General features: G+C 38.8%; 2 protein-coding genes across 3 annotated transcripts; one reads left to right on the top strand and one right to left on the bottom strand.

The window, feature by feature from the left end:
* Positions 1–852: 852 nt before the first annotated feature.
* Positions 853–6256, bottom strand: LOC121744962 (phospholipid-transporting ATPase 1-like). 2 transcript variants are annotated; one of them, XM_042138669.1, is made up of 8 exons: positions 5751–6256; positions 4146–5265; positions 3715–4018; positions 2515–3214; positions 2298–2421; positions 1967–2186; positions 1424–1882; positions 853–1317 (listed from the first exon to the last, which is right to left on the bottom strand). In XM_042138669.1, the coding sequence occupies exons 2-8, from the start codon at positions 5212–5214 to the stop codon at positions 1089–1091; spliced, it is 3105 nt and encodes a 1034-aa protein (XP_041994603.1). In that variant the 5' UTR covers positions 5215–5265; positions 5751–6256; the 3' UTR covers positions 853–1088. The 2 variants fall into 2 exon arrangements, with proteins under 2 accessions (XP_041994603.1, XP_041994602.1); XM_042138668.1 differs by having other exon boundaries at positions 4146–6256.
* A 9326-nt stretch (positions 6257–15582) lies between these two features.
* Positions 15583–20050, top strand: LOC121743615 (2-methoxy-6-polyprenyl-1,4-benzoquinol methylase, mitochondrial-like). Its single transcript, XM_042136946.1, has 8 exons — positions 15583–15750; positions 15919–16045; positions 16141–16202; positions 16950–17108; positions 17238–17382; positions 17537–17608; positions 19416–19524; positions 19734–20050. The coding sequence occupies exons 1-8, from the start codon at positions 15666–15668 to the stop codon at positions 19833–19835; spliced, it is 861 nt and encodes a 286-aa protein (XP_041992880.1). The 5' UTR covers positions 15583–15665; the 3' UTR covers positions 19836–20050.
* The last annotated feature ends 1807 nt before the right edge of the window (positions 20051–21857 follow it).

Here is a 21857-nt window from a genome sequence, read left to right as displayed (position 1 = left end):
TTGAGAACTTAAGCAATGAGTCATAAAACATAAAGTTTTTGACTAAAATCATTGAACAACTATGAAAATTAAATGAAAAAATGGACCTCAGCCATATAAATTTTATGCACTATCTTTGTTTTGTGTGATTAGGATGTGTAATTACTCTAGTGATATGTTGATAAAAAAAGTTAAATTGAATTGATTGATACGTATAATTCAACCTCATTTTGATACGTTAGGTCAACCACAACTAGAGTTGTTGATGCGAATCAAATATACAATATTTATTCACTTAACTTTGAGTGGTTTCTACATGTTTTCGGACCTACAATAGTGTGTTATTCTCATTGTAGGAGGTGAGAACAAGCTCATAGAAAAAGTCGTGCAAACTGTCCAATTTGACAAACAGTCCAGTTTGGCAGATTGGACTGTCTGTCAAACTGAACCCTAAGTAGTCTGTGTCGCTGAGTCCAGAACCATTCCAAAAAGCACACCCAGCGATAGTGAAAATGTCACATAATCCAGAGAGTTTTCAGCGACTCACTGATTATACACCCAAAGAAACCCAAAGAAGACAGTAACAACGGTTTAGGAATAGTTTTTTAGTCTAGAACAAGGCACACAAATTATTTTTCACTCACGGACATATGGAGAAAAAGTTCTTAATAAACTAGCACAAAATTAACAAATTGAATAATTTTTCCTCTTACAAAATTATCCTACTTAACTTTCATTAAAGTTTATGTTGCAATTAGCACCAATATGTTGTGGGACAAAGGATTAGAATACTAGTAATATTATGTCTTTCAACAAAACAGATATAAGAAAAACCATCAAGAATATCATTGCATTCTTTCCATACATGTATCGTACCAATGTTTTTGTTAAACGTATTGTAATTGTAATAGTACTATTAAATTTACAGCCTAAGTGTAACTCTCTACATATTTACTCTCTTCCGCAGACTACCTACCAAATGATTGAGAAAAAAATGATTGACCAGCACAAACAAATTGGATATATTTTACAGAAATGAGATACCAAAAAATATGAACAAGAAAACAAATGGATGGCGATTGGTGTATATATATACTATATATGTATATCTAAGTAGTAGCACTACTCCGTGGAAGATCAGAAATGGGATTCATCTCTGTTTCTGCATCTGTTTCCCTTAAATTTCCAAATTTCTCTGCTTCTCTAGCAATATGAATATCGTTGGGTTTACAATGCTGTACAAATACTTTTACGACGAAACGTGGAACCATTCCTGCCACCACGATACCAAGCAAGCATACCCAGAATAACTTCGTCTTCGCAATCATGAAGAAAGCCCTGCATAAGTATTCATACACGAATTACTTCACCTTCTTTATGAGATATAGCTCATTCAAGCATATGTTGTGATCATGAACATAACAATTAGGTACAGAAATTTTACCAGTAGCCAGGCAGGAAGGGCAAGGCATCGATGATCATGACACAGATGAAAGTCACAAGTATAGATCCCCAGATGGCAATGTGAGTGATCGTGTACCATCTGATCACATCCATGGCCAGATGTATATTGACCAGAATCACGACTGCAAGTATCCAAAGATCCCCCAAGGCCGAACCACCAACGGTGCTATCCCAGTAAGCAGCCAGAGGTATGAAGAAAGCAGCTACGCTTTGCCACATTGTGTCCAATATCGTGACCCAGAATAACTTCCCATTGTAGCTTTCTCCCCTTTGTCCAGACCCGTATAGTTGAGGATACTTGAGGAGGGTACCTCTACCTAAATCCCTGTCAAGAATTCCTACGACTATTGTAGGCAACGACGTGTATATTACTGAATACAGCACAGAGCTCCAATCAGTGATTGCAGTTGTCAGGGTGAATCCAGTGAAGAGAACATACCTGGAGAGAAACACAAATTATCAGTAAATGTGGAATTTTTAGTGCTTGTGTTAAGGTCACCAAAAGGTTGCTTTTTTCACTTACCAGAACAAAACAAAAACTAGAACGACATTCCTATAGAAATTGTACAAAATCATGTAGCTGATCCGTTGATAATTCCAGTGTCCGTGTATCAACAATAGCGGGACCAAAAATCTGAACTGACCCATCGAGAAATCTGATGCCATGACGGCTTGCCTTCCCTCTTGGCCGCTGATTCCAATACCCACATCAGCCTTTTGAATCATGGAAACATCATTTGCCCCTGAGATATAAGACAGACAGGAAAGGTGAGTTTCAATTGATAAAACCTACAAAAAAATTATGCTTTGGCTTCTTTCCTAGAGATCCTTAACAAAGGTATAAAGATGCTTACCATCACCTATGGCGAGGGTCATGTCATCAGTTCTGTTTTTTATGAGAGCTACTATACCGGCTTTCTGCAAAGGAGCCACACGGCAACACAATACTGCAGTACATTTGCTAGCTAATTCGAAAAGCTGCATAAAAGATCAAATGCGGATATTAAATAATCTTCATATATGATAATCCAGTGTGAGAATGAATGCTTTTTGCCTACATGTAAGAGTTACCTTTTCCTCGAGTTCAGTCTCTAAAATATACACAAGGCTCGTTCCATCAATAATTAAGGCAAGTTGATTAGTTCCAACTCCATGGCCTCCGTCATTGGAATGGGAAACATTTGAGAGCTTCTTATACAGTTGCAAAGCATCATCCAAGTTCTTCCTACACGAGTCCTTAGAGTTGTTGTTTATCACTATCTGGGTCATCTTACTCGTTAGTAGCTTAGAGGAGTAGCCGATTGAGATGGCTGTTTCTTGCTTGTCACCGGTTAGAACCCAGACCTTGATACCAGCCGTTCTTAAAGACTCAATTGCCTCTGGCACACCCTGCTGCAGTTTATCCTCGATCCCAGACGCACCTAATAATTTAAGATTGCTTTCCACATTGTTGGCAACTTTATGAAGTAATTTTGCTCTGCCCATCAAGGCAGTGCTTGCTGACTCATACGATGACTGCCATTGCTCAAATTCAGACGTACTGAGTTCCCGCATTCCAATGACAAGTGTTCGTAAACCCTTTGACGAATAAGAGTGAAGATGGCTCTCAGTTGCGTTAACCATGTTCAAGTTCAAGGATTTATCTATCACTTTGAACATGGTTGTATCAGCTCCTTTAACAAAAACCTTCGCCGTCTGATCCGGGCATCCTACAATAACAGACATCCTCTTCCGATCACTGTCAAACTCGTGCAAACCCAAGACGTTGAACCTGTGCTGCCAATAAGGATATCATAAGAAGGTAAATACCAACAGAACTAAGTTTCAATTAAGAAAAATGAAAAGAATAGTGAATCATCACCAAAAGGCAGGTGAAACATATTAGTAGCAGAAGTTTTAGCTGTGAAATCAAAGATCACATGTTAACTTAAAATAATAAAATGAAAACAAATTTGCTAGTAATATTTAGTTAACAGTAACTAGACTTGAAAATTCATAAATCAAAAGCCATCAATTCATACATAAATCAAGGCTCTTTTTATTGACAATCTAAACCAGTGATCAATTTATTTTGGCTTTGATAATAGGAGTATGTTATTAAGAAACAGTGTCACAGAAAGAGCTCATTAGCTCAACCAATATTCACATCATATGTCAACTCAATTTCCAATATACGACTAAAATATCTGACTGAAAGATCACATCATAGACCATGATCAAAAGAAGTGGATCTATATACAACAATCAGAAAAGAAATAAAGTCTAGGTTACCTTTGCCTTTTCCCTTGAATGTCAATTACTATGTGACCAGAAGAGCGTTCAACGAGCATAAATCCATACGAGGCAGCAGCGTAGGCCAATGCCTGTTCATCAGGAGACTCCCCCTGATATTCTATCAGTTTTATAGCAGGATCAGATGTCTCAACAGTGAGAGGCACGATGGTGTTGCAAGCAGCCAATGCCACGAGGAAATCATAAACATGTTTGCCTTCATTTGTATGTTCCATTTTTGACAAGTTGAGAAGGTCTTGACCAACTTTTACTGTCATCTTTGGCCTTAAAACCATCCCGTCAACTGATAACAAATATGAAAGAAAATCAAAATGGTGAGCATGAAAACAATTGAACATGCTATTGATGCAATATCTCTTGAACACTGCAAATAAAAGCATAGAGTGAAAGAGACAGAAATTTCATAATACCTTCAACTGAGTATCCTGTTTGCCCATCTTCAGTACTGATGTCCTTCCCATTGTCGTAGTCTACTCCTCCAACGCTTGCACACTGAAATTCCATCTTGTTCTCAGTCAGAGTGCCGGTTTTGTCAGAGAAGACATACTTTATCTGCCCCAAATCTTCATTTATGTTTAATGCCCTGCACTGGAATCTCGAATTGGTCGATTTGTCAAACATCCTGTCATCTTGGATCATAAAATAAGCCTGGCCAATACGAACAAGCTCCACGGATATGTACAATGATATAGGAATCATAACTTGGAAAACAATGATTGACATGAGGAACACAAAGAATATCTCCATTCCCCAACCATAATATTCGTATTTCTCAACTTCAGGCTCCGAGTAGTCATATTTCCTGTAGAACTGCATCAGGTACAACTCCTCTCTGTGGCGTCTCAACCAGGCACCGTGACAGATGGAGACTACAGTACATAGTGCCACTAGAAAAATTGACAGGATGATGATCTCCTTGTTCATGCGCTTCTCAAGACGGCTTCTCTTGGACGGAGCTCCAGCATTGTTCAGCATCGCCTTTGTCTCCTTTCCAGCATAAACTGCAACACCAACTACCCAATCTGTGTTCTTCAGCTCACAACCGCGTAGAATTATATTGGACGGTCCAAGAGAAACACGCTTTCCATCAATTTCCATGTTAGCCTGGAAACCATATATATTTCTATTTGGTTTCTCACACTTGATCAGCAGCCCACCTATGTTCCCCTCAACTGGGGCTTTCATCTGAGTCTCCTGCTTTGCATACCGTGTCTTCAAATTCGACTCCCCATCCAAATTTGTCGTCTGCACATATGCGACACCAGTAGTATCACTAGTTGAGAGCAACACCATATCACATGGAAGAGTTTGATTCCCAGAGACCTTAATGACCTCCCCAACACAAATGTCCTTCCATTTCTTATCCTCAAACTCTCCATTCACCAAGACTGACGCCAACCGGTTGTTCTCAATCCTATCAGACCTATGGCGCCTGTAGTCCTCATATGCGTCCTTAACTGCCGTGACAAAGAGCACCATGGCCAACGGCAGAATGGAAGCTTCCCGGCCAAAAACAGCCAGCTGAGGTAGCTGATTGAGAATGGCAATCACAAGAAAGTATATGTAAGCTATCCGATGGAACTGCTCAAACAAATTCCTAGGCAAGAAAGTGAGGATACTATATTTGGAAGTCCTAATTGAATTCCCTGCAAACTTAAACCCCTTCTGATTTGTTCTACCTGGATCATTAACATACACTAACCTTGCATCCTCATCATTGATCTCCTTATAAGATGAAGTAAACCCCCCAGAGCTAGCACCCCTCGAACCATACCTAACGGGGTTCGAACCAGAACTAGCCCCCCTAGAGCCATAGCTAACAGGGTTCAAATCATGCCCTTCTCTAAAGCTCACCCCCTTTATGGAGTGGGTGCTAGAGGACTTTGACTGAATGGAATGGGAGGAAGGATTCCTCACAAAACCACCACTCATTTCAATCTGGGAATCAGAATAAGGCTTTGACATAGAAGAAACAGGAATTGAACTATCAATATCAACAGGGAGCTCTTCTTTACCCGGTGTTCGAGGTGGAGGAACCAGAAACGGCCACTGCTGTTGTGAGCCCTTCATCATCTCAGCATCACGCAGCTTGCAAACTCCCAAAAGTCAAGAAAACTGATATTCACAGGCCAAGCTAAAAAACCAACTTTACAAACTACTAGAAGATGGGGCAGAGGAAAAGAATGGTTTTTTTAAGAAACAACGAAAAAATTGAAGTGGTCTATGGGAAGCTAGAGCTATAGCATTAACTTGTTAGTTGTTACGACAAAGAAAGCAACAGTAGCAGATATCTCCACAGGGCGGCGTATAATTTGGGTCGATGTGATTGGAAACCAACGCATTTATCACCATTGTTGGTTACATGAAGAAGGATCTAGAAAATTCAAAGGTCAAACACATTACTATTATTTTTCTATAAACAGGAAAATTAAAAAACCAAGATTGGAAGAAAGGGAAGAGAAATAGTGAAAGAGGAAGAATCGTTTGCTGTTATTTTTGAATTGCAATGGTCAAGCTCACCTGTTCCTACCTATGCTTCTAGAAGAAGAGGAAGGCCGGCTGCAATTATTAAACTGCATTCGCTACACGATAGCATCAAGCCATCCACAACGCTACGCTGCTCCTATACCGTTCCTAAACCATTCTTTAAACTACTATTTGCAGGCCCCACTGTACTTTTTTACTTCATTCCTTAACTAAGGAACGGAACCTGCAACCCTCCGTTCCTTAGCCGTTCCTTAACCTCCTTAAATTACTATTCATTCAATTTCATTTCTTATTTTTATTTCCAACCCAATTCAATTAAAACAAACACACTTTATTAAAAAACACACAACATTAAAAAAAATTACAACTTAAACTTAAAAAAAATAAAAAACACACAATTAAAATCCTAAAAAAATAAAAAAAAACACAATAAAAAACACACAATTAAACGTGGGAAAAGAAAAAAACTACTCCGCCGGCTAATCATCCTCCGGAGGCGGTCGAGGTTGAGGGGGAGTCGGAAGGCCAAGTTGTGCTGCCATATGCACAATTCCGTTCCACCAGGCCGTGAATTGGGCGTACGAGAAACGGGAAGTGTCTGCCATTGTGGGGGTCATGTACGCCACCATAAGTGTGTCCGAGCCTCCCCGCGAGCCCGATCCCGAGGCCGGCTGGCTTGATTCGCCTCTGCCCTTCCTCGCTCTAGCCGCCTTCGACGCCTTCGTCCCTTGCGGCCGACGGCGCCCACGGCTGGATCCCCCGTATTCGCTGGTCGTACCCGCAAACACCTGCGGTTCACCCTCGCTGCCCTCCCCGGTGTCACCAGACGAGTAGTTGCCGCTCGCCGTGTGCTTCGTGCGCTTTGAGGTTGAGCCCGAGCTGGAGCGGACACCGCCGGCCCACCTTTCCTCGTCCTTGACGAGCTGCCAAATATCAACAAATTTGAACTGTACACCGGTGTCCTGGTGGAAGGCGCGCAAAGCCGCCCTCAGAATGTCGGCGCCCGAAGCTCCGCTTCGGCCGAGTAGATGCCGCATAATTTTTTGACCTGTAAGTCAACTCGGCCAAAGTGAGCACGGAGCATTGTATATTTGCGCTTCCGGGCCCCTTTCGGCTTAGTCTGGTGGTAGACATCACGGACCTTTTCCCAGAAGCACTTGGCGGCTTGTTGATTCCCGACGATGGTATCGTACGAGACGGTGAGCCAGGCGTTGTACACCGCCTTTGTTTCTTCGTTGCTGTACGGATGCCGGCCCAGATCCTCCGATTCCTCCTCCTGTTCCTCCTCCTCCTCCTCCTCGGCCGCCTCAGACGCAGCCCTGGAGCTTCCACCGCCTCGGCCTCCTCCCTGGGTGGGTTCAACGGGGATATCCTCCCGAATCTGGGACAATCCCTGATAAGGCCGCGAGGCGGAGGGTCGAGCGTATGCATCCACATCAAAAGTGGGTGGTTGGTACCCACCCGGGGTCGCCGACCCCTGGGTGCCCGGCGTCGACGAACCGGAACCACCAAGTGTGTTGTACATGGTCTCCCAATCGCCGAACGCGTTGAGATCTCACCCACCGGAGCCGCCACCGCCGTAGTTGCCGTCGCCGGACATTTTGTGAAGAGATTGAATATAAAAATTGGAGAAGAAATGAAGTTGATTTAGGAAGAATAGATGTATAGTTGTGTGTGAAATGAGGATGAATTAGGAGTATTTATAGAATAAGAAAATAAAAAATAAATAAATAAACGGTATAAAAAACGGTATAAAAAATGGTAATAATACCGTTAATTTTATTTTTTTTTTATAAAATCGAATAAAAAAATAATTATTGCGTCAGCACGTGACGTCGCCCACTCGCGGGCCGGCGAGTGGGCGACACGCACGACGCGGGGAGAGCCACTCACGGACCGTGCCGCGGGTCGTGCCGTCGGCACCCGGCACGGCTTGGGAACGGCTCCTCGACGACACCATGCACCGCAACGCGTTCTGCTGCGAAGTCATTCCGGCGGAACGGCCCGCGGAATGCCGGCTGCCCGCGTTGCGGGTGCTCTCATTATTCAAATGCAAACTTCACTTTATGTATTTTCAATATTTATATTTTCACTATTTTATTTCTCATTTTTTAAATTAAATAATTAAAATAGCACAATTAAACAATCAAATAAAAAATTACTTAGTTGATCCTCAGTTTTTTGTTACCAATATTAAAAAATTAGGCCACCTTATATTAATATTCGAAGACAAGCCACATTACCAATATATCTCTAAATTATACTCCCTCCGTTCTATTTTAGGAGTCTCGGTCACTTTTGCACACTCATTTTGTAAAAATCATAATAAATAGTTAAAGTGGAAATATGATAAAGTAAGAAAGAGAATAATGTAGAGGAGACTCTTTTCTATGTTATTCTCTCTTACTTTACCATTTCTCCACTTTAACTATTGATTATAATTTTTATAAAATGATTGTGTAAAAATGACGGGGACTCCTTAAGTAGAATGGAGGGAGTAATCAAAACGAAGTGTCATCTTATTACGGAAGTCATTGTTAACTAACAATGCCATGTGGATAGTCTTTAAAGCTATAAAAAAAACATCTAATACATCTCCTAATACACTAATATATTGGGATATTGCCATGTAGATAATAGAAATACAAATTTAAAACTTACTTAAATATTAGCATATTTTTGCTCCGTATTCTTCGGAAAAAGAAAATAAAACACCAATATAATATTGCCATATAGATATTCGTTCAGAAAAGGAAAATAAAAAACTAAAACTTAAATTTTAAATCCTATTTAAAGTCTAGAACTTTATGGTAATCATATTAATGTATTACTCCCTCCATGCACTTTCTAATTTTGGAAAGTCTTTTCACCCTAATAAGGTGTGATCCATTTTCTACTAATAATATTTTAATTATTTTTTCTCTCTACATCTCTCTTACTTTACCAATTTTGCATTAAAACTCGCCGAATCATAAGTTCATATTCTTTGGGGATGGAAGGAGTAGTATTTTATGATTATGATTCGAATTCTCTCCCCCCTCAAGCTGAGACTTTTCAAAATTTAGGGTTTCCACCTAGAAATTCTTCCGTCTTTGATTCTTGTCCAGTTTCTAAGGTGTTGACAATCTTTGCCCACACGAAGGTGAATTATAAGGTGAGCGAACATGAGTAAAACTTCCATAGTCCTTCCACACCATGGTGGCATAATGATTTGACGTGCCTCACCAATAACTCCTTGCCAATTGGAAATAAAAAAAAAGTCCACATGCCATATCACTTGGACATAAATTTGGCAATCTTATATCAAAATTGGAGACATCCATTTAATTATTTTATGGAAAGTTGAATAATATTAAATATAGAAATTATACTTATATGAAAAATGAGTTGACGTTAATGTACTAGTAAAATTTATATATGTATATTCATCTCATAATATAATAGTACTAATATATAAGACATCTCTTTTATAAAATAATAATATTTTCAGATTATGTTAATATTTCATTTTTATTTTCTTTTGTTAAAAATTCTTGATTTTTTACATGCTAATAAATATAATGAAAATTATAATATATATATGCTAACAAAATAGTATAAGCTACAGTCAGTCATAATTTTTATTTATGTGAATTTTTTCTTATATAGTATATAAATACTAAAACAATTAAAAAAATCTTATTCATAATAATATGATTTTTTTTCTTTGACATGAAAAGTAATGCAATATGATTACTTTTATGTGTATAATATTATTATATTATGAGATCAATATGCATATATAAATAGTACTTACTAGTATATTAAAGTTAATTCATAATTTATATGATATAATTTCTATATTTAATATATTACACTTTCTATAAAATGATTAAGTGGATGTCTCCAATTTTGATATAAAATTGCCAAATTTATGTCAAGTGATATGGCATGTGGACTTTTTTTAATTTTCAATTGGCAAGGAGTTATTGGTGAGGCACACCAAATCATTATGCCACCATGGTGTGGAAGGATCATGGAATTTTTACTCGAGCGAACAGATAAAAAGATTCGTGGTAGAGATCAATCTCAAAAATAGAAATAAGGTGGTGATTGAATTCGGTTCCTTAATCCCTATGGTACGCTTTACGTGACAATGCATGAGTTGATTAAATTATGTGATTAATTGATATGTTCATGTATCAATCATATGTTTAACATTATTTATGATTTTTTTTCGAGCATTGCTAGCTAGTGTTCTAAACATGTTTAGGGTATGTTTAACATTTTTCATCTTCTTCCTCCTCTTCAGCATCATATCCATGACCAGCAAACTCTCTGATCTCCAATCTAACAAAGTCTTAAAAGATAAAACTTGGTGGCTAAGCAAATTATATTTTGGGTTTTATTTATTTCCTAGTTACTAGAATTAGTAGATGGAAAAAAATTAATTGTTTTTCCTTTATCAAATTAGATTTTCCTTTTCGTTTATTTTCCTTTTAGTTATTTTTCTTTAAGTTTTATTTTCCTACGCATTGTTGAACTTAAAAGACAAAGTTTGAATAAGAAATTTAAATTAAGTTTTTATACTCTAGAGTTTTCAATTATTCAAGTTTTTTATTTACCAGTTCAGTCATTCTCATTTCTCCACACGTTTTTCCATCTACTAATTATACTAACTAGGAAATAAATAAAACCCAAAATGTAACTTGTTTAGCCACCAATCTTGCCTTCTAGAACTGCATCACAATCCATCTCACCTCTTAACTATTCACGAGTCCCACTATTTCATTTCAATTTTATTTTTTCCAAACAAATTTAATTTAAAATGAGATGAATTATTAATTAAAAAATAATATTAATATATTTTTATAGAAAAATATGAAAATTAAATAATTCATATACTTAGTGAGATAGTGTTTCTTTGGTATAAAATATTTTTATGTGATGAATGAGGTATTTATAGAAGTGTTTAGGATAATTGGATAAAAAATAAAATTAAGAAACTATATAAAACTTTAACATTTAAGGAATTGGGAAATTTTTTTTACTAATTTTGATATTTTTTCTGATTTGAAAAAAAATTAAAATCATTAAACTCGACGCCCGCTCGCGGGCCGGCGAGTGGGCGTCACCGCCCAATACCAACTCGCCACGTGTTGGTGTGTGTGGGGGGGGAGCTGACTTGATAATATTTTCCCCCAAGAGATTTTTTCGAGACCAATTGCTTGCAACCTGTCTCTTAGCCATCTCGTCTAGGCGAGAGGATATGGAGATGACTAAGAGCCGGGTTGCGGATGCTCTAAAGTAAGAAAGAATAAAGTACTTTTTTTATCAAAGAGGAATACGATTCAATCAAAGATGGACGGAGGGAGTAGTATAAAAAATCTATAGAGACTGTCAATATTAATCACTCCATCTGTCCCTCAAAATTCAAAAGTATGTGATGCACTTTTTATTAGCACTAAATAAACCTACAAGTATACAGAGTGTAAATAGTATAGCTAAAGGTCAGTACCGAATATCGATCACAGGAAAAACTATCACAGATTGTTTACCTTCTTCTAAGCCTCTTCTACTATTTGGTAAAACAAAGATTTTTTAGTTTTGAAAAGTAAAAGTTTTAAAATAAAGAGAACAAAACGCAGTTGTAGATAAAATCACAGAAATAAACAGATGAGATAAGAGATTTTTAAGGATGTGCTTTCATAGTTATGGTTTATACAAGTTCCAATTACAATACCCTAGCACAATTCATATTTTACTAGAACGAGTCACATAAATATTGACCATGCGGCACAGAGTAGATCACTAACACTAGGGGCGTCAATCCTAGATCTGTAACTCCTAAAAGCTTCTAAGACTCCTAATGTTCTCGCTCTCAATTAACATAACCGTTTTAAGGGGAGTTAATTGTAACGTCAACTAAGCTCTTATAACATGCAAACCTCCTCTCACGATTATGTTGCACGTCAGTAAATCATCATAGAATATGTCACTCAAACATGAAGCATTATCTAACACTCAGAATAGAAGCAAAGTAACGACCAAAACAAATATTAAATAAATAGGAACTGTATAAACCAAAGTCGTTACTAACTCATCCCCAAAATTTTACGAGTTTAGTTATACATGATGGAATAATCTAAACACATAGTTTGTAGGGAAAACATAAAAAAATAAGAACTAAAGTAATAGAACCCAAAGGTTGAATCTCGTAGTCTTGATCTTCTCTTGAATCCACTCTTTAAACTCCTTAAGCAATAATGATAAACAGTAGAAGAAACTCTCAAATATTATGCTATGAAAACTATGCAGCAAAAGGTTCATTTGATGAAGCTTGAGGGGATATTTATAGCCTTAAAATCGTGCATCATAGTATGATAAATCTTCAGCATAGTATATGGCAAGTCTTGGAGAGAAAATAGAACAATTTATGTGCGCCGTGTTTTTTCAGCGAGCCGCTGCACTTTGTTAAACGATCGCTGCAAATCATCCTGTAGCTTTTGTATCTTGATCAGCGGCCCCTGACCATCACTCTGTAGCTACTGGATCTAACTCAGCGATCGATGCGCACTTTCCAGCGGTTGCTGGGGCGTGTTCATCTTTTCAGCTCTATTTTCCGAAGCTGGCCGATACTGGGGCAACGGTCGTTGCCGGGCAGCAGTCGCTGGCAAAGGTGCAACGGACCGCTGGATGGATCGAATACTCCAGATTTCCATCTTCGACTTTTTGATATCTTTTTAGGCTCTATTTTATCCATTTGTCATGAAACACGTTAAAATACCAAAATAAATAAAATATGCAAATAATGAATGTAATGCAACTTTGACACTCAAAACGAACCAAATAAAGGCCTTAAAACAGTGCAAAATTCGAGCGTATTAGTATGAACATTTGGTAAGCACGAGTTATAATGCATAATTAATAGAGTAAAAGAAAGTAGAGAAATGATAATAAAAAGCAGTGTCAGTGAAGATTGAGGCCACATTATTAGTATGCAGTAGTTGAATTTCCAAAAAAGAAAATAGTTTATAAGTACTTTTTTAAGAACAGATGAAAAATAAAATAATTTATACTTTTATGTGACGGATAGAGAAGAGAGAATAGTATTCTTTCTGTCTTTTTGTAATTGAGTCGTATATCTTTTTGGGTTATTTCACTGTAGCCGAGTTATTTCTTTCTTTTTTTTTTTGCCAAAAAGTGAATGTAGTTCTTCCATTAACTTTAATGTCTTTATTACTTTATTCTCGTTTCATCTTTTTATATTTATATTTTTATTTTATTTTCACTGCATTTAACTTGCTTTTTAAATCCGGTGCTAAAAGCAAACGTCTATTAATATTTTTGGTCGTATTGAATTCCGGAGGCATCAGACTTATATATACAGACCTTAATACATAGGCACTGGATTTGTTGAATGAAGGTGTAGCGCTACATCCATCACTACATTTCATTATTTCCGATGAGGATCCGCGGGAATAAACCAACTCTCGGCTGCTCTGCTTCTCTCTCAACGCCATCGCCTTCATCCTCCATCTCATCAGATTCCTCATCAATCACCGCCGCAAATTCTTTCCCGCATCCGTCGTCGCATCGCTGGCACGGCCTCGATCTGCTGGTGAAGGCGATCCACCAAGTCACGGCCGGATCGGTCATCGGCGTCCCTTACATCCAGCGCCGCGTCACCATCCGGAGGAGAAGGAGGCGTGCTTTGGATTCCGCCCCCTTTTTGTTCCACCAATTGCCTCCCAGAAGAAGTTCCAAGAGAGTTTCTAACAGCAACCAGAAGAAGAAGAAGATGATGATGATGATGAAGGAATTCTCGGTTGCGGTTCAAGATTCGGTTTTGTATTGACGAATGGAGATTTTGAGAGGTGAAGATTTCTTCTTGTTTAGCTGCTAGAAACGCTTATTATTTATTGAGATTATAGTTTCTAATTACAAGTGCACTCTGTTCTTACTCTTATCAAGATTAATGAATTGGGAATCTAGACAATTCAAAATCAATCATCACCCAAGGTTATGATTATAAAAGTAATTATTAGTGGTTTGGAGTTGAGGGATGTGCAGCGTTGAAATCCCCTAATGGAAATTGGGAGATTATTCTTCTGATCTGGTGCTTATGAATTAGATTGTGTACTAGATCTTTTGTTTGCAGTGGAACTGGATTGCCACACACTTCATATTCAGAAATGATGATTATTTGTGGCCTGACTTTCGTCTCCTGCTTGACTCGGTGAGTCGGGGAATGTTAGACATTGTTAGGAGACATTTTCTTGGATGTCGACAAAACTGAAACAATATAAATCAAGTCAAATAGTACAAGTATAGTACTTCATATAGCAATATGAAAAGCGATTTTGTTTCAAACAACATATAAATCAATTCAAGATTTTATATAATATTAATACTAAAATTCATCTCATTAATAATATCATAACAATTGCAATTGGTTATACTATCACTTTGTTATGGATCAATAGTGCTATTAATAATACTAACATTCAACATTATTAATACTACTTCAAAATTAATCCAGTTTACTCATTCAATTAATAAAATGTCATCAATAGGGCACTCGTGTTGGGACTGATCTAGTAGTATAAAAGTATGAATAACCTCCATTACCTCTTTTTTCACTCAATTTTCTTTCACAAAGTTAGAACAATTTTTTAAATTAAGTCCGTTCAAAATAGGCATTTATTCCCGGGCGGAGGGAGTATATATTATGTGAATAAGCTAGGCATTGTGTGATATCATAATTTATAATCTATATGTCTCACTCTAAGTGACATTTTCCTTTTGTTAGACATCATTCCCTAATTGATACATTTCCTATAATGAAAACATTAATATCACTCTCCACTCAACTTATAAAACAAAAAGTTCGTATACTTGGAGATATACTGTGTGACACAAGATATTTAGTTAATTGCCGAAATTAAAAGTTGGTATATTTGGAGATATAAGTATTACTCTCTCCGTCCCACAATAAGAGTCATATTTTGCTATTCCAGTCTATCCTGTAATAAGAGTCATATTTCACTTTTATCATAAATGGTAAGGTAAGTCACACATTCCACTAACCCACTTCACTCAAATTCTATTATAAGACCAATATAAAAAATGGACCTCATATTCAACTAACTTTTCCAAATATTATTCTTTACATATCTTAAAATCCTTGTCTACAACAAATATGACTACTATTGTTGGACGGAGTGAGTATTATTTACTTCATGTGCGTACCCATCCTTCAAAATAAAAATGTAAATTAAATAAAGTTTTGTATGCGCAGTCCGCTATGCAAATGGGCTGGGTTGAGCTGAGCCCAATTCTCTACAGCCGCCCGGTTTGTAAAAATGAGAAATAAAATTTGCTGAAGAAATGTGAAATACTACTACTGCAACTTTCTATTTAGCCAACATTTTGGGATTCAATTGAGCAATCGCCTCTTATCTATGTCAATGAGATCGATTTACCGGGGTTTGAGGAGGAATCATTCGCGTTTTTGCTCGCATTTGCACTCTCATGCTACTAGTTTCGGTCAGCCTTCATTTCCCCTTAATTTTTTTACCCCCTTTTGCCAAATATTAGTATGATTTAGAGATTGTTGTGCTGTTCTATTGTGATGTGAGTATAATCTGATAAAATATGCAGCTATGTGTAATACTGTATAATATTTTTGAGTCTGCTATTCCCCTTTTGCTTTAGGATTCAAGGAAGTGAGGGAGGAGGAAAAGAGTCAAATGGTCGGCAATGTTTTCACTAGTGTAGCATCGAGTTATGATGTCATGAATGATTTAATGAGTGGTGGGCTGCATAGATTGTGGAAAGAGAGGTTGGCTGTGGCTGTTGTATTTCTTGATTTGATTTTTGGATCATGAGCTGATCTTCATATGTAGTATTTCTTACTTTAATGTGGTTACTTTGTAGGCTGGTTTCCAAGTTGAATCCATTCCCGGGAATGAAGCATCTTGATGTGGCTGGTGGAACAGGTGATTTATAAGTATGGATATAAGTTTGATGAGTATAAAGAGTCCACTTTATGAAATTCCATTCACAACATGTGTGTGCCAAAACTATGAAGCTGAAAATATTTGATGCATATGCATTCTCAAAAATTACAACACTTTAATTGTTGATAAGATCGTTCATTTGCATTTTCACTTTCCTATCATTTCAGAATCTAATCTTGAAAATCACATAATACTACCATTCTGATTGACGGATTTTGCTGCCAAATCTTGCACATTCATACGTTAAAAAAGTTTTTATTGCCTGTTCTGGTTTCTTCGAGGCACTATAAAGGGACTATAACAAGCAAGAATCTCTGATTCCTTCCTAGATGGTAGATTTTTTGATAATAAAGTTTTCATTCGTATGGATAAGCTGTATAAAGAAGCAGAACGATTACCTATCAATATATACATATATGTTTATGTAGATCATGTTTGCAGTGCTCTCAGAGCAAGAGAATACCAATGCAGACTTTGGGGCCATTTTGTTCATGTTATGTAAAATTTGGAGCTAGTCATATCTATAGTCAATGACACTTATCTGCTATAAAACTCTTCACCTTTTGAATTGATATGCTTTTGATAGTTAGACCTTTTGAATTAATATGCTTTTGATATGCCATTTTTATAAAGTGGAAGATAGTTTCGTTACATTTTATTCTTTTGATAGCTAGACCTCTTTGGTGTCATATTAGCTGCTTGGGTAAGGAGACTCTAATTTTACAGGGGATGTTGCTTTCAGAATCTTAGACAGTATCCATGCTGTTGCACATAGAGCTGTAGGAGATATTCATGATGATAATCTACTTGAAGAAACGCAAATTTTTGTCTGTGATATTAACCCCAATATGTTACGTGTTGGCAGAAAGAGGGCCCAGGAGAGAGGTAAGGCAATACTTTTATTTTCTGTATGCCACTTATGCAAAATGAAATCTCATATTGCTCACATAATGTTTCTCTATATATCAAGTCTGATTCATTTTCTTAATGGAGTGTTCCCTGTATCACTGTCAGGGTTGGGAGACAGTAAATCTCTCATTTGGGTTGAAGGAGATGCGGAAAAATTAACATTTAGTGATGCTTCAATGGATGGTTATACAATTGCATTTGGAATAAGGAATGTAACACATATAGAAAAAGCTCTTGCAGAAGCTTACAGGTTACCCTGTGATTTCAGTTCCTTATATTTTTTGTTTTTTTTTTGTTTTTTTTGTTTTTTTTTTGTTTTTTTTCCTACTTTGAGTTCCTTTTTTATTTTTGTTCATTTAGATGCTAGTTTGGATATTCTAACTTGTGCTCATTGTATTTCGAAGGGTGCTTAAACCAGGAGGGAGATTTCTTTGTCTAGAACTCAGCCATGTGGAACTTCCAATTTTCAAAGATTTGTAAGCGTACCAATATATTTTAATTTTTAATACAGCCTCTATTCTGCTCATATTGTGCATATGTTATGTAGCATTGTCAGTGTCATTATCATTACCACATAATTACTTTTGTATGTGGAGCCAAACTCTCATCTCTCATACCCAGTTATATCAAACTCTTGTTGCTGTCTTTTGATTAGTGCATTCCTTTTGACGGTACATGCTTCTGTAAGTAATAGATGGCTCAATGGGATTTAATCTTGACATTGTTTTTGTTACAGCATGCAATGTATTATTGTCCTATGTATGGCATTTCTTTTTGCTAATCACTAGTCTTATGGTGAATTTATTGGTCAAAGAAACTAAATTAGATGGTTCTTTCTTACATATCTAAAATCAATGCATTTTAGTTATAGATTCACTGTTCTACAGCTTATGCAAGTTTCTGGCTCCCCGATATATATCCTCTGATAGTTACTGATTAATGTTTATTGTAGAATAGTAAAATATAGATATAAGCGGAAAAGTGAATATACATAGTAGAGAAAGTAGTAGTGTATTTGGTGTATTTTATTACTCAACATAGGCCACATATATATAGTAGAAGAAACTAAGCTAGGCTATGTCAAATCACCGATGTGGGACAGAGTACTAATATTCTTAACACTCCCCCTCAAGCTGGAACACCTATATTGTCCAGCTTGGTACAAAGTTCTCAAAAATGTTTTCCCTCAAACATCGGCAGCAATAGTAGTAGCCGAAACTATAGGGCAGTAGTAGTTGCAGCTGTTGCATAAGTAGAGCTGCAAGGCAGAGTAGTAGTAGCTGTAACAGAGTAGCAGCTATAGGGCAGTAGTAGATGTAGTAGCAACTGTAGCAGATGCATGGTAGTTAGTGTCAGCTGTAGCATAGTAGCAGCTGGACACTCTGGACAGTAGTTGCAGTAGTTGCAACTGTAGCGTAGTATCAGCTGTAGCAGAGTAGCGGCTTTATGGCAGTTGTTGTTGCAACTGTAGCAGAAGTAGCAGATGCATGGCAATGACAGTTGTAGCAAAGTAGCATTTGTAGAGCAGAAGTAGTAGATGCAGGGTAGTAGTGACAGTTGTAGCAGAGTAGCAACTGTAGCAGGAGGACAACTGTAGGAATAGAATAATAACTGTTGATAAGAGCGCAGGTAGATAAAAAGCAAGCAAGAGTGCAGGCAGATAATAGCGCAGAGCAACGGAGTAGAAGTAGAACAACATGCAAATAATAGCGCAGAATGCAGCAACGTAAAAACCCTAGTTTGGACAGAGTAGCTGAGTAGAGCATAGTAGAACTGTAATTTCAGAAAGAGTGGTATAGCAGAACCATAATAGTGCAGAATGCAGCAATGTCTGAAACCCTAGTTTGGGCAGAGAAGAGCAGTTGTGCAATATAGTAGTGGTAGAAACCAAATTTAGGCAGAGTAGCAGCAACACTGTAAACTTTAGTTTGGGCATAATAGCGCAGTAGAGCAGAACAAAACATAATTTCGAGTAGAGTAGAGTAGTGACGAAAGAGCAGAATGGGGATAGTAGAGCGGGCAGTGGCAGAAACCCTAATTTAGTTCTTTTTTTTGGGGAAACCCTAATTTTCTAGAGACGGATTCGAATCCGTACCATGTAGAATAGTAAAATATAGATATAAGCGGAAAAATGTATAGACATAGTAGAGAAAGTAGTAGTGTATTTGGTGTATTTTATTACTCAACATAGGCCACATATATATAGTAGAAGAAACTAAGCAAGGCTATGTCATATCACCGATGTGGGACAGAGTACTAATATTCTTAACATTTATCTTTCAGGTATGATTATTACTCATTTTCAGTCATCCCGAAAGTAGGAGAGCTGGTTGCAGGTGATCGTGAATCTTATCAGTATCTGGTAGAGAGTATCCGCCGCTTCCCCAAGCAGGTACACTTTCACGGATTCATAAAACTTGCCGAGTTTCTTCAGATCCACTTTCTTATTCTAGATCCATAAATTTGTCTCATTGATGATAAGTAGAACACATCAAGCTCATGATAATTTTTTTATGATCATCAATCCCTTCCTGTTTGATAATTGCCGGAACATTACCTGATGTGATGTACTATGAATAATGATATTGTTTGCAACTGCAGGAGAAATTTGCAACGATGATTGCAGAAGCTGGTTTTCAGAAGGTTGAGTATGAAAACCTTGTGGGAGGCGTCGTTGCCATTCATTCAGGGCTCAAGTTTTAGGATTTGTGCATTTTCTGTCTGATGTGTATGGTATTGATTACTCCTGTTTTGGCCGTGTCGGATCAGTGAATCTAGAGAGGAAAGTCTTAAACCTAGTTCAGAAACGACTTGTGGCGTTTCAAATTGTTAGGGTGTCCACTATAAGGCGGACACGCCCAATAGCCCCGCCCCAGTTTTTGTCCATAGCCCCAATTTTGTTGTCCATAGCCCCAAAATTCTATTTCCGCCACTATAGTGGACACCTCCAATAGCCCCTAAATTTTATAATCAATTTTCATTTTTAAATATTTTTTAGTTTCAATCAAGTGTAATTTAAATAATCGCAGTGTAAATAACTAGAATACGAGGTAATTAGGGCCGAATATTCGTTGTATTGCAAACCGGTAAAATTAAACAACGAATAATTAAAATAAAATACAACTAGAAAACTCCGCCACCGTCTACTCGGTGTCGGAGTCGGCTTCCTCGTCTTCCTCCTCTTCTTCTCCTCCTCCTCTCTCGTTGCTGTCGGCCGTGGTATCCCCAGGCGCATTATCAACCAACCCCAGTCGACTTTCAATCCGAGTGATGAGCCTCTTGTAGACGTTCCTAACGTACGGGTCAGTTTCCCCTGCGTATTTGCTGCATACGTCTTGCAGTTGTTGCATCAACTGCACGTCTATGGTATTGAACAAAACCTCGTGGGGTTGCACCGTGGGCTGTGGGATTGGGGCGGATTGGTGGATGCGCGATCCGGACGCGCCCGCCGATAGGCGGGAGCCACTTCTACCCCATCTGGCGCTGCGGATTGAGGCATGTTGTCCCATGGGCCGTCGTCGCCTAATGTGAGTATCGGCTGGCTCTTCGACTTGCTCGTCGGACTGCTCGAACTCGTGCGAGCCGCTTCCACTGCTGTAGTCGCCTGCATGGTTGTGCCTTGTGCGCTTTGGCCCAGGAGCTGTTTCCACCTCGTTCGCCACAATCGACTTGAATTTCGGACAATCCGCGAGGACAAGATACTCTTCCCACAAGGTGAACTTCGGCTAGCCCTCCGTGTGGTATTGGCCCTCAGACAGGTTCTTAACATCTGCTGCGCTGCGGCCACTCTCAGCGTGGCGAAGGTTGTTCTCGTATATGGACGCGAACCGCTTGGTCGCGCGTAGAATCCTACTCCATTTTTTCCGGAGCTGTTCTGGGTCGCGCCTCTCGGCGCCGGCGGGTTTGAACTCCTCGTATGCAAACATGACGCGCCTCCAAAAGCTCCCCTCGGCCTGATCTGTGCCCACCACGGGATCTGAAGTGATAGCATCCCAAGCCTTCGCCACGGCAATGCTCTCGTCTTTGGTGTATGGCTTACCCCGGTTGGACCCAGAACCAGAGCCACCGCTACCGCCAGTGCCACTGCCCTCGCCACTCGGAATGCCGGCCCCGCTGCCCGTGCGCCAACCGACGTGGCTGGTGCCACGACTGCCTCCTCCGCCCCGACTGCCGCTACCTCCTCGGGTCGGAACGGGCGTTTCCACCAATGATGCCGGCGTATCTGGGATGCCAGAACTGAGCAGACCCATCAGAGTATCAAACGCGACTTGATATGCCTCGGTGAACGGAGATTGGCTGGCTTGGACAGGGGAACCCGGACGCGGCTGGTGAAGCGTGTCTAGGTTGGGTCTGTAATCTCCAAATGCGGAACGACTCAGATTCCGCTGTAAAGGTGGCGGAGTTGGAGAAGACCTCCACGACTGCGATGGAGGAAGGGGTGGACTCGATGCCCACGGTGGGGGAGATTGATTCCAAGTCCAAGGCTGGGACGGAGGCGCATATCCGCCAAAGCCCGACGGCTGAGAAGCATATCTGCCAAAACCCGATGGCTGCAAAGGATAGCCCGAGGGGTTTGATGGATTTTCGCCATATCCCGATTCTTGAGAGTCGGGTGATTCGTCGTCTCCTCGGTGCATTTTTTAGAGAGTGGTTGTGTAGATAGTGAGTGGATGGATTTTGTGAAAATGGTGAAAAATAGGTGGTGGGAAGTAGTATTTATAGAGG

This window comes from Salvia splendens, chromosome 8 (assembly GCF_004379255.2).
Source record: "Salvia splendens isolate huo1 chromosome 8, SspV2, whole genome shotgun sequence".
Classification (NCBI taxonomy): domain Eukaryota; kingdom Viridiplantae; phylum Streptophyta; class Magnoliopsida; order Lamiales; family Lamiaceae; genus Salvia; species Salvia splendens.
The sequence above is the reverse complement of the archived record's forward strand: the minus strand, read 5'-3'. Positions and strand labels throughout refer to the sequence as shown.